The following is a 13,019-nucleotide window of genomic DNA, read 5'->3' as shown; positions in this document are numbered from 1 at the left end:
ACATAAAACAGCAGCGTGTGTGCACTGTAGGCAGCTTTACGAACAAACAAATGGCATTAAAATCCATTCAAAATGGGGACATTTGTGTTTTTGTCCACACTTGCCATCAGATTTCCATCTCAGCGAGACTACTGACTGGGGTATAAATCAATGAACGAGGTCCTCTCCCCTCCACAGACATACCTGTCTAAAACCAAACCCAACAACAACAACAAAGACAATACCACCAAGAGTCTCTCCTGTCCTTCCCATCTGTGGCAGCAGCCTCAACCTCCACCAGCCTCCACCCACCAACATTACCATAGGAGCTGGGAGGCCAGTGAAAGGCTCGGAGCCCCATAACAGGATTAAGGGGGGACCTGGTGAGGTGCTGCTCCTGCTTGGTGTAACTCACTCTGATGGGATTTCCATTTGTCTGGCCTGGCCCTTACTTTCCCTCTGCGTCTAATCCCTCACTATTCTCACCGTCCGTGCGTCCGTCGGCCACGCTAATCTGCTTTAAGGGGAGAAGCTTGCACACACAGACTCTGATAAACAGAGGGGAACGGGCTGCTGTCCACTGTACGGGAGCCCACAGCATCACACAGTGTTTGTGGATACCAAGCTGCTGGTAAGACTGCTGTTAGAAATGGACGTGTTACTTTTGTACATGGTGTTGTTTGAAGCCTATTGGCTTAGCTGTCATTAGCTGTACTGTATGTGTGATAGGCTCTGTCTGCAGCCGTTCACTGCTGTGTTTATGTGTGTCACTGCGTCACTGCTGGGGCTTCTGTATTTGTGGAGAACTCCAGCTTGTCATGAACGGAGTTTGATATCACGCATGCTTATTTCAAACAGAGTGACCTGTTGTTGAGCCTCTCAACACTATTGAAGTGAAAAGAGAGAACAAACTCTAGTACAAATGTTATGAGTTGGAGTCACCTGTCTTTTGCGTTAGACAGGTAAGTACATTTACAGTTCAAATCTGCATTGTAAAAAACTAATTTTCTTAAAAAATAAATGAAATTTGCCAATGCAGTGAGAACATTCCATTGTATTTTCAAGAATTTTCCAGAAATGACTGTATGTATATATATATATATATATATATATATATATATATATATATATATATATATATATATATATATATAACTAAGATAAACTAAGTAACTAAGATTGTATAGCTGCATGAATTGATTTTTTGTCAACTTGGGGCAGCTGAACAAGCTGAAATATTTTTTCTTATAATGTTAAGGCTAGCAAACAGTTGCCTATGAACACACCCAGCAGACACAGAGCAACACGAGCATTCATTTGGAGTTGAGTTGGAGTCTGTTTTTTGGTCTCCATCAACTTCTGTGGGAAATATCTATCTGCTCAATGCTCCACTACTGACAATTAAAACAAAACCGTAAAGTTACGGGCCGTAAAAACTAAATAATTAGTTAGTTAGGCTCAGGGTTGTTAACTTTGTCTGTCTGCTTGTTTGCTTCTAGCATGTAGTTGGTTATTTGGAGCTTTCACTGAAGTGATGTCGATGAGAGCAGTCAGTAAATGCAATAGTACAATGTTTTCTTCTAAAGTACACTGACAGCCAGTAGTATACAGTTGGGTTGGTTTGAGGGCCTTCTGTGAGTTATTTTGGGGGACAATGGTTCTGGAGCAATAAAGGAGGCCAAGCAATCAACCCGTTCTGCACTAGTCTGTCAAATCCCAATTACAAATCATGTCTGCTACCCCAGGACCCCTAAACTGACACAAATTAGACCACGGATCCCCATTTGATAAGATTTTCTCCCAAGGTCCCCCATCTGATAGGATTTGTGCTTTTAGATGTTTTATAACAGAACGTGTTTCAAACTCATGAGCCAAATAATCACACATTCTGTCATTGTGTTACTTATGAAATGATTCCCCCTTTTTTGTTGGGGACCCCTGGAACCGCCCCCCCCCACCCACAAAATTGAAAGGCGTTGGTCCCTGTATCAAACTCTGTTAGGCCCATTTGGATCATGAATTTGTGCCTGTCACATTAGCTGAACTAATTGGGGAATTGTTCTCTTGGTACAGTGATAGATTCAAAACTGTCATTTGAGTTGAATTGTGATATGGTCTGTAAAAAGGGTCATCAACGTTTGAGTTGCCTTAGGAAAATTGCCAAATTTCACATTGACAGACGTATGTTGACTTTGTTTTATCTCGCTTTTATTGAATCTTTTATGTCATTTTCCATAGTGGTGTGGTATGGAAGCCTGTCAGTGAAGAACAGAAACTCCTTAAATCAAATTGTAAGATGGGCAAGTAAGATAATAGGATTAAATCAAAGGAACTTAGGAAATATTTACACAAATCAGCTGTACCGGAAAGCAAGTGCTGTCTTGAGTGATCGGTCGCATCCCTTAAGGAATGATTTTAAGTTACTTCCGTCTGGTCGCCGGTATGCGGCTTTGAGATGGAAAACAAGACGCTATAAGAATACTTTTGTTCCAGCTGCAATTGAAATCCTAAATAATAAGAGAGAAGTTTTAGTACTTGACAGTTAATATGGATAGAGGTTATGTATGTGTTATGGCGCAGTCTGTCATGATGTCTATTTGTTTACTTGTAAATTTGTACGTGATTAGTTGTATGTTTTTATGTCTTTTATGTGGATGACCGAATTATTCTTTTTATCTGCAAAACAATTTTACCTGCGGGTATGAAATAAAATTACATTGACCTACCTTGACCTTGTTAGGTTTATACTTTTGTGAAATAAAAAAAAAAAATTCCGCATCCATTCAGTAAATGTGTACTAGTCTCTGAAGTGTTGGCTGTTGCCATAGCACATGATGAATGTTATGATAAAAGGAGAAACAGTGTGTATATATATATATATATATACCTGTCTGTGTCACTGTCTGCTAACAGATGTGATGCTCCTGGCATGAGTGAATGGCCCCTTACATAGCAGACATGTCATCAGAGGAACCCCTGGGTCCGTGGGTGCCCAACCCTGTGGGGGAGGTCAAGGTACTGCCTGAACACGGGCTGGAGGAGCAACTCAACAGCTGCAACCAAGAAGTAACGCACTATCACACATGTGACATGGCCACTGAGGAATGTGCAGCAATCCCTGACAGGTAACACAAAAATCTGATCTCTTCTGTCCAGCTGTTTGATAGGAAGAGGAACTGTATGCACAATACCTCTGGGAAAGTATGTTTGCTTTCTGTCTTAAGGGTTCAGGATGCATGAATTAAGGTTATTCAAAGTGTCCAGTGGTGGTTCTGTGGGGGGGTGGCCAGTATCCCCATAATATTAACCCCCCTCTGGCCCCCCTAACTGTGGCAAATATTTTCTTTAACCCTACCTTTATCCACAAAGAGGGGATATCATCCATGTGCAGTGATAAATAAATTGTAGGTTAACACTTAGTCTCGCTTTGCCAGACCATCCATACGCTGCGGAGTGGAGGAGGGTCTGGCTAGTCCACATAGCATTCCGGGAACCGCAGTCTGCACAGAGCCGCTATAAAATAGTCGTGTGAGAGAAAACTCAGATTGGACAAATAGTCTAGCTAGCTGTCTCAATTTACCATGCAGATATCTGAGGAGCAGTTCACCATAGTCCTCATGAATCCACCAGAGTTTAAAATTCCAACACAAAGAAAGAGGAAGGACACGGGCATACATGCATACGGCAAAATTTCCTGCGGAACCAGAGAAATCTCAGAAGTGGAACACCAAGGATATAGACTAGTTAACACTGAATGAGTATTCTTGTGTTTATTGTTACATGTGTATCATTAGCCTTAGAACCAAACCTATGGAGGGTTGGTGGTATGTAACACTTGGGCTTAATATATTTGGTACCCCTAAAATAGCATGTGGCCCCAGCCTAGCTCCTCCATTTGAAATGGCCTAGAACCGGCACTGAAAGTGTCGGTCGACATGGATCATAAACCCCTGGAAAAAATCAAAGACATATATTTATATATATTCATAAATATGGATCATATGCCCCCCAGGCAAACAATCCTCACTTTCCTCCATTAATGACTGGATCAGGCATTTTCAGATTGGATTGGGGCTGGTTTATGCAATTACTTTTAAATTAGTTTGTAATGGCACCTTAAAGTCATTTCAACAAATTTAAACAGAATATGGTAAGGCTCATTTTTAAATGATCTTCCAATGTTAGGAACAACTTGGAAGATCTGTTTTGTCCTGATTGTTCTCTGCCAAAAAAGAAAATCATATCTATAATAGCCTGATGGCTTTATATAAATTACATAAAGATAGTTGTAGATTATCTTGGCAGCAGGATTTGGGTATTCATATCAATGCAGAGGATTGGAATTTGGCATGTGTTACTGCTGTTACAAATGTAGCTCTGGCTTGTAATCAAGAAGGAGTCCACACACAAATTAATAGGAATAATAAGATGGGGTCTGGATATTTGGAAGGGTTCAGTAGTATAATGCATGTACAGATGAATGGAAGTGTGTGTGTGTGAGTGTTCAGATTTTCAGTAGGATGAAATTCAATTTAACACCTGACTGCAGGAGCAAATATTATCCAGCATGTTCCCTGCTTTGTGCTGAATGTAAACATCACAGAAACATAAATTCACCTAATGTGGAGGTTGCGTCTAATATCTCTTATATATTGAAACTTAGAGTGTGATTGAATCCACTTCAGTAAACCTTAGGTTTTTATTCCCTGGACCCTAAATTACAGAGTTACAAAAAACAATTCAGTTCATGTTGAAATGTGGCAACAGTGCGTCTCTATTTAGGACAGGATTCATTTAGTGTACTGCATAGAAGACAGGCTCATTGTGACTTAAAAAGATTTGAATTTGAAGATCTGTAGTTAAAAGGGCTGTCATTGTTAACTGTAAATGGTCTGAGAGCATAAAATAAGTGACTGTTAACACTTCACGTCCTATTTCCACTTGAAAAAACGCTTAGTGCCATGGATGTGTTATCTTCCACTCAGTGGAAGAAATATATTTAGAAAGGCCAGTGGGCAGTGCATGCTCCACCAGCTGTAAAAACTGAAAATACAGAAAATGTAGATGTTACAGTTTGTAAATGTTAAAATACAATCACAGCATAAAGCAGGGAACGGAAACAATACATATCAGCAAACTGCTGACAGCAAAACATAGTCTGCACAAATTCTATGCAGCTAGCAAAACCACCATGTGGTCGATTAGCTTGGTGCTGTTTAGCTTTAGCCTACAACAACAAGCTAGTTTTAATTATTAGATAAGCATTTGCATACATTACCCAAATAACACAAAACTACAAGAAAAACAAAGAAATGCACTTTCAGCCATACAGTATATCTTTCAAAGCTTAATCAAAAGAAATTGTGATTCAGCGTGATCTCTCATCCGCTTTCTTGCAAGCACTGAACAAAATGAAAAAACTACGGCCACGGGACTAAAACCCAAATAGGAAAAAACACTAATAACACAACCACCACTAGGTGGCTACAATGTCCACCAACAGTGGGCAGCACAAGGCGTCTCACAGAGCTAGTGAGGTAAATGGTTACTCTCCTCTAGCCTATATCGACGACAGTTCATTTCCGGGATTGCTCTGTTGCCGCCAGAAATTCCGCCGGATGTCCCTCATTTTTGGCCAGATGTCCCTCACCTTCCTCTTTCTTTGTGTTGGCGTTCTAAACTCTGGTGGATTTATGAGGACTATGGTTAACTGCTCCTCAGATCTCTGCAGGGTAAATCCAGACAGCTAGCTAGACTATCTGTCCAATCTGAGTTTTTTTGTTGAGTTTTGCAGCAGCGCCGTGGCTCCGCCAGGCGCTAAGCACTGCCCAATTTGATTGTGATTGGCTTAAAGAAATTATGTTAATAAACCAGAGCACGCTTTTCTCCTATCCCGGAATGTTGTGTGGACTAGCCAGACCTTCCTCCGCATGCAAGACTAACTCTCCTTTAATCTTGCATTGCCAGCTCTATCTCTACAGCACTGTGCACAATAGTCTTGGGTGGCGCTAAGCGCCGGACGCAGGTACGGTGCCTCTGCAAAATAGCCTCGGGAAGGCAAGCTCTGGAATTTGAATGGCTGTTGAATGTGTGATGAGAATTTTTCCCAAAAAAAGATAAATATAATTTGATTGTCAGTTCTAGCTCGGAGGATGTTTCCTGAATCGACCAGAGTTTAAAATGCCAAAAAGAAAGCGGAAGGTGAGGGACATGCGGCGAAACCTCCAGCGGCACCGGAACAATCCCGTGAATGAAACATCGTCGACATAGACTAACTCTCCTCTGACATGACTGTTGTCTCTCTGTGTTCCAGTCTGTGCAGCGACGAGCCGTTTTGTAGGATCTGCCATGAAGGCAGTGGATCAGAGGAGCTGCTGTCCCCCTGCGAGTGTTGCGGTAGCTTGGCCATGGTGCACCGCACGTGCCTGGAGCACTGGCTCACCGCCTCCAACAGCAGCCACTGTGAACTCTGCCACCACCAGTTTGCACTGGAGCGCCTGCCAAAACCTCTTACTGAGGTAGGTCATCGCAATACACAGCATCGTCACGTAACTCATTCAACACACTGCTTCCACATCGGTTTTATTTTTCCAGGCTTTGATATGTCAGTCTATGGAGATCTTTGAGATTTCTACCTCCACCCATATGAGCAATGATGAATATCTGAAAACCAGGACATATAAAACAAAAACTATCTGTATGGCTTGATACCACTAAAGCTAAGTGAGAAAATATATTTGCTATTTGGGCAAGCCAACTAAAGTGGTGTAGTCTCCTCATGTATACCTTAAGATGTATAGAAAATCCATTTAGCAGATTGAAAAACACTGATGTGGCCTTTTAAATTATGTTGACTCTCTAGTTTCCTTTGGGTATATACATGCAGTGGCTACATTTGATGTTTTTTACCACCTATGAAAAAGGGGAGGGTCTATCATATTCAGCTGCAGGCCACTGACTGGTTTAAGGAAAGCATAATACTCATTGAGAAATATCTATATGTTAGATGGTCCAATAAAATACATAAAGGTAATTTGGACAGCACTCCAATAATCCTTTTATTGCCACACACGTTTCTGGCAGGACGCCCTTCTTTAGCTTGTTTCACAGGCAATCTCCAGTAAATCCACTAAAATAGACTGAATATATGTAAACGCCCTGACTGACTGAATGACATTGTCCTCAACTGTACATTAGTACAGTTTTCAAGCCACTGTGAATAGTAAAATTTAATGAATGAGGCACCTGTTGATTTGCTGTTGCTTATTCTATTTCTGTTCAAATTAAGGTATAATTAAATGTTCTTTATAGTGTTAAATCATGACAGAGGTTATCTCAGGACAGGTTACAGATAGAGTAAGTCTAAAAGTTACAGACCCCAACAATTCCCCCCAAAAGCAATTGCATTCATTGGAGCAGCAGCGAAGAACGACTTCGATTTAACAGGCAGAAACCTCAGACAGAACCTGGCTCACAGCAGTGGGTACAATGGAATGACATGAAACCATCTGTCTATCACCACCTATGTTGGTGATAGACGGGCCAAATCAACCAATCAGATCAACGATATATCAAACTCTTGTCGAAACCAGTCAGGAGAAGAGCAAAAACATCTTTTCCTCCGAGAAAAGCCTCCAGTGCTGTTTTTTGCTCTTCTTTCAATGAAGGAATACTTCCTAATTCAGATAAAACTTGCGCGATAGCTACGCTCAGCTCATCCGTGGAAGCCGCCATGTTGTTAAGACTGAACAGTCGCTTCTCGTTGCATCACACCTAAACCCGCCTCAAAACCAACACTGATCGGTCGGTCGTTTGGCGAACGGCTCCAAATTTTCTCTGTCTCAAGATGCCAGACGGATCTGCGAGTGGAAAACTGGAGCTTGTGAGATCAGGACAGTCTCACGAGGCTAATGCTGAAAGGTTTTAAGGCAGTCTAAACTTTAATCTGAGCCTTAGATTTCCCTTTTTCTAGCACAGGCATGTAACCTTTCTTTCTTTGGTCGAGTTTGGTCACTGTGTGTGGTATGACTTTTTATTGTTTTTATTCTATTTTTACAATATTCACTGAAGTATACACTCAAGTCTTTCCTTTTCTTCAGTTAAAGGAAGAGCTTTGTAGACATTATTTCTCTTTCTTTCCAAGAGTGAGATAAGAAGATTTTTATCGGTTTCATGTCTGGGATCTCATCTCACTCTCAAAAAACAAAATTAGCGTATTTTCCAAAATATTGAACTATTGGAGCCTGTTGGTGAGTTGCTCCCTTCACGTTGCAGGACCTGCTGCCGTTAGCTGGAGCGCTTGCACCCCTAAAGCCACTTAGCCTGAGAGCCAGATTAGATGGTGTTTCCTCCCCATATTAATACACATCGCAGACCAGTGTATTAGTGGCCTCGGCATCTCCCTGCTCTTCCTGTTGCATGTGTGCTCACAGCCAGTAATCTGCTGATTAAGCACCAAGTTCTCCACCAGGTTAAGCTACACAGTGAACGCCATAAGCCTGCTGTCGGGCAATGCTGGACACATGCGCACACATGCACAGAAACACAGGTTCAACACTTTACATTAGAAATGTAGTACAGTTTGTATGTGACATCAGTATCGCACATTGTAAACCAAAGTGTCTTTATTGTTGTTTTTGCAAAGCATTGAACAGAGTTACAAATTGACAAAAATAAATTGACAGGTTCCTGGTGTACTGTATTGGATATTTCCCTCTAGATCGTGTTGGCTTTGGTAGTGACTGAATAATTCTAAGTAAACTGTCATTAAACACTAAACTAAAGAAGTTATACATTTGTCTACAATACATTTTATTGTTATTTGACATAACATTAAAATGGAACACAGTTTAATATTGGCATAGGTATTTATATTAATGCATATGCTAAGACTAGTAGTAGTAGTAGTAGTGGTGTGATAGCATTTCTGTACTAGATTTTAGGGGTTTTATATTCACTATTACCAATGCTACTACTAACTGCATGCAACAGTTAACAGGATCCATCCTTCAGCTCCACCTGCTGGCCAAATGCTTTACTTCTCTCCCCCTAGGTCTTCAATTTTCCATCCATATTTCAGTAAAAACAGCCCAACCCACACCATGCTGACCAACATGACCTTAGGTTGAGCTGTTTTGATGTGCTTCTAACCAGCCTCCCCCCCGCCCCCTTACCCCTTCCCAGTGGCTGTGCGCTCCCTCCGTGCAGCAGCAGCGGAGGACGCTGTGTGGCGATGTGGTGTGCTTCCTGTTCATCACGCCGCTGGCCAGCCTGTCAGGATGGCTGTGTGTCCAGGGAGCCATGGACCTGTACTATACCAACACCATGGAGGCCCTGGGGCTGCTGGTCCTCACGCTGGCCCTCTTCACCATATACGTCTTCTGGACCATGGTACGCTCAGGGTCTGTACTTCTCACTCAGACAGTACATATGATCTTTATCCAACCATGGGTACAACGTCAACAATGAGCTGAAAGATGTTCAAATGCACTCTAGAGCTGAGGGGAACTGCAGCCCCGTTCGCTTTACAAAGTAAACACAGTCATGACACATGAACCCTAACCCTAACTATAACCCTAACCTGTCTTGACAAAAACCGAAGGACACTTACTAAAAGAAGCGTTGTCATAGACGTTTATGACTTGTTTATAATGTTTATGACACGTTCATGACAGCGTCATGTCACTCTTATGTAGATACCTTCAAGTAAAGTGTAACCCTGTACCCCAACTCATCAAATTCCGACGCCTTCGGAGTCTGATACCGACGCACAAGGCACTCACACGCACTTACACGCACGTGCGGCCGGATCGGCTATCAGAACAAAGAACAGAGCTCAGATTACAACACACGTTACAGATTACATTCTCTGCTCAGGATGCCATTACTCCACTATCTTTTTACATAGACAGTATTTGTTTGCTGCTATATTAATGTGCTGAATATCGAATACAGGCCCTTTAAATCAATCCGTTAAATAATTTGTTAGATGTTATATCCAAAACTAACAAAAATTTAAACTCTTATTTTTGAGAGTAAAAGTGCGAGATTGACAGCCATTTGACAAAATAATAGCTTAGCTCAATGTCAATTTACCAGCTTTTTCCAGAATTTGCGCAGCTGAACTAATACCCCTCTCCCACTGGTCAAATAACCCATTTAAACCCACTAACATCTGGCTTTTGTTTACATTGGGAAAGGTTGCAATCAGCACTCTCTCCTGGGACAAATTACTTTTTAATTTTTTTGTTATTTTCAAATCTATTTTTTCAGGCAAGTCAGGTTGTTATTTGCAATGGCGGCCTGACAAGTAGCAAACCCACCAAGAGGAAGGAAATAAAATACATTAGACATACATACACACACACATACACTCTGCTGTAGGCTCCGATCTGCAGTGATGGAAACAGGACACCTATGTAGATACACTAATTTTCTGCCATTATCCGGTGCAATGCTGTTGTCGTAACTTCTGTCATCTCGACCACAAATTCCGCCCATCTCCGCCCAAGCAGTGCTCGAATGTCAAATTAGTCTGCACTAAGTTTGAAAGCGTAGCGAGAAGCTTGTTTGGTCTGCTTTTGGTGCGCATCCGAGTGTGAGCGCTGCATTCACACATGCCCAAACGAAACGCACCAACTGTGCGATCCCTAATTGTTTAAGCAAAGATATCAAGTGTATGTACAGCAGAGTTTGCAAGTTTTTTTTGCTCTGCATCGAAAAGCTGTAGCAGGAAAAGTTAACACCTGTTTTCCGGCGCCTTTGTCATGTCGGACATGACACACCAGAAAGAAAAAAACACAGGCATCACTGGCAATGGCAAAGGAGTCTATCGGCTATCTTTAGCAGGTTTACCAGTTTAAAAAACCTGCATATACACAGTAAGCTTTGTTAGAAAAAGGGTATATGTGTGGGCCTACATATGGAACTTTGGTCACATAACATGCTACTGTATCTGGCCTTTGACCGCTGTTCTGAAACATGATGCTTATTTGTCCCTCAGGTCTCTGTGCGCTACCACATGCATCTGTTCCAGACGTGGAAGAAGACGGACCAGAGAGTGCGACTGCAGATTCCCTTGCCCCCCCATACCACACTGACCCAACAGACCCTGTCCATAAACCTCCTCAGCAAAGCCCCCAACAAAGAGACTATGGTGTAGTAGACTACAGTCTACACTACTGAACATACCTCAGATAGAAGGGAAGAGGGGAACCAAACTCAGGACAAACTCATGCCCCAATCCTGACATAACAGCAGAGTTAAAGCCAGGGTCGGAAGACTCCTTCCAGAGCTGGAGGACTGTTACACCAGCCTCTGGAACTTTTTCTGGAACAATTGAGTCAAAGGAGCAAAGACTAACTCCCACCCCTCAGAACCTTTGACTCATCTTACAGCGATAAAATGTGAAATTGTCCCAAAATCAGAAGAGTCATTCTGGCAACTGTGGACATGTTCGGTATCTTTTCTGAGTCTACCGTGACAATCGGACGGTATCATCGCTTCCTGAAGACAACGAAGCGTCCTGGACTCTGACAATCCAGTTTTTCCTCTTCGTGGAATAAGTTCATGAAGACAAATCTGTTGCAACTTGGCACTTCTAATATCTACAATGCCAGTGTGTTTAACTTATTACTAAAAAGTCTAGTTTTGTAGCTCTTCAGCTGTTCAGATTTGAGTCATTCTATCACGCACAAACTATTCAATTAGGCTTTGCTCATTATTCATGCCACAGCTGATTGTAGCGTTTATACTGCGTTCCATTTACCTCAGAAGTCGGAAATGGGAATGACGTTATACCCGAGCTGACCGCAGTTACAACTAAAGATGGTCCCATACCATTTTTTTGCTTCCCGATACCGATACCTGAACTTGCGTATCAGCCGATACCGAGGACTGATCCTATACCAGTATGGATGTGATATGATTTCTATCATTTTTGTACCGTCTGGCTCGGGTTAAACCTTTTGTGAAACAGGAACAAACAATGAATGCCGTAGAATTTTTATTTTACTATCCAGTTTGACAGTCAGTCATAACGGAAAAAGAACATAAATAAATTACTTCTAAGTAGCTTTTCTTAAAGGTCTAAATTACATGGTATCAGATCGATGCATAGAGATCTAGAGTTCCAATACTGATACCAGCATTTTAGGCAGTATCGGAGGCTTTTCCAATACTGGTATCGGTACATCTCTAGTTACAAGTAGGAAAAACTGGAGTAAAAGGGGACTCCCGCCCCGTTAGCTATTGTTGGCAATACCAGTTGAGAGCAACACACTACGCTGTACTTTGTGCAGTCAAACCCCATAGCGACATGTCCACAGATAGAAGCTGGACAGGACTGTGTGTGTACGACTGATTTAATAAGACAGAAGTGCTCAAACTGTATACAACTACAGCTTTTACTACTGTTAAAAGCTCAGAGCAGCCATGTTGGATTGTGGTGTCGGAGTTGGTGAGGTTCTCCCTACTTTCCGAGTTGAGAGCGATGCGATGAAATCTTTCCAGAAACCGTGTCCCTTATATCCACTGACCTCATTGTTGACGTTTCATTGAACTACTTTCTGAAGTAGTCCCTATGAAAATTAGTAATTATTTCATTGATAGGAAGGTTGCCGACCATCTGTTTCTTCTTATTTTTTGGCACTCTGTCAGTAAGAATAGTTGCGAGCTGCTCAGAGACCTTTTTGTTAGTATGCCAAACTTTACCACAGCAGCCAGACGCAAAATCCTTTTGCAATATTTAAGCCATTTCCTGCGTTAACACTTCATCACTCATCCACATCAAAAAGTGGAGGAATTATACCTGTTGTGTTTTGTGGACTACCCTGAGAAACCAGGATACCGTTTCTAAAAATCCTGATGTTTTTTTCCAATGCTGTGAGCGATAAAACCAAAACCCAACTGCATTGTAAATACCAGAGGAAAGTGAGAAAGTGCATTTGAAAATGTGCAACATTTGTTGGGTATTTGGTTGAACCAACCCTTTAACCTGTGCTGCTTCCTCCTGCTATTCATTTAGTTATTAATAGTAAGTT

The 13,019-nt window shown here is 41.8% G+C and overlaps 1 protein-coding gene across 5 annotated transcripts; it reads left to right on the top strand.

The window, feature by feature from the left end:
• The first annotated feature begins 452 nt into the window (after nt 1-452).
• Nucleotides 453-12,631, top strand: LOC116045215 (E3 ubiquitin-protein ligase MARCH3-like). 5 transcript variants are annotated; one of them, XR_004896963.1, is made up of 6 exons: nt 453-610; nt 2,893-3,104; nt 6,293-6,497; nt 9,163-9,380; nt 10,982-11,168; nt 11,267-12,631. XR_004896963.1 is itself a non-coding variant. In XM_035999889.1 (6 exons), the coding sequence occupies exons 2-5, from the start codon at nt 2,917-2,919 to the stop codon at nt 11,138-11,140; spliced, it is 759 nt and encodes a 252-aa protein (XP_035855782.1). In that variant the 5' UTR covers nt 453-610; nt 2,893-2,916; the 3' UTR covers nt 11,141-11,168; nt 11,267-12,631. The 5 variants fall into 5 exon arrangements, 4 of the variants coding, with proteins under 4 accessions (XP_035855782.1, XP_031148603.1, XP_031148604.1 ...); XM_035999889.1 differs by having other exon boundaries at nt 9,163-9,369; XM_035999888.1 differs by adding an exon at nt 838-941 and having other exon boundaries at nt 458-610; nt 9,163-9,369; nt 10,982-12,631.
• The last annotated feature ends 388 nt before the right edge of the window (nt 12,632-13,019 follow it).

The sequence above is a fragment of the Sander lucioperca genome, chromosome 3 (assembly GCF_008315115.2).
Source record: "Sander lucioperca isolate FBNREF2018 chromosome 3, SLUC_FBN_1.2, whole genome shotgun sequence".
Classification (NCBI taxonomy): Eukaryota; Metazoa; Chordata; class Actinopteri; order Perciformes; family Percidae; genus Sander; species Sander lucioperca.
The sequence above is the reverse complement of the archived record's forward strand: the minus strand, read 5'-3'. Positions and strand labels throughout refer to the sequence as shown.

Coding starts and splice junctions, on each gene's coding strand:
- LOC116045215 (XM_035999889.1), top strand. CDS start 2,917: ATGGCCCCTTACATAGCAGACATGTCATCAGAGGAACCCCTGGGTCCG. Junction 3,105..6,292: donor TGTGCAGCAATCCCTGACAG/GTAACACAAAAA, acceptor TCTGTGTTCCAG/TCTGTGCAGCGACGAGCCGT. Junction 9,370..10,981: donor TATACGTCTTCTGGACCATG/GTACGCTCAGGG, acceptor TTTGTCCCTCAG/GTCTCTGTGCGCTACCACAT.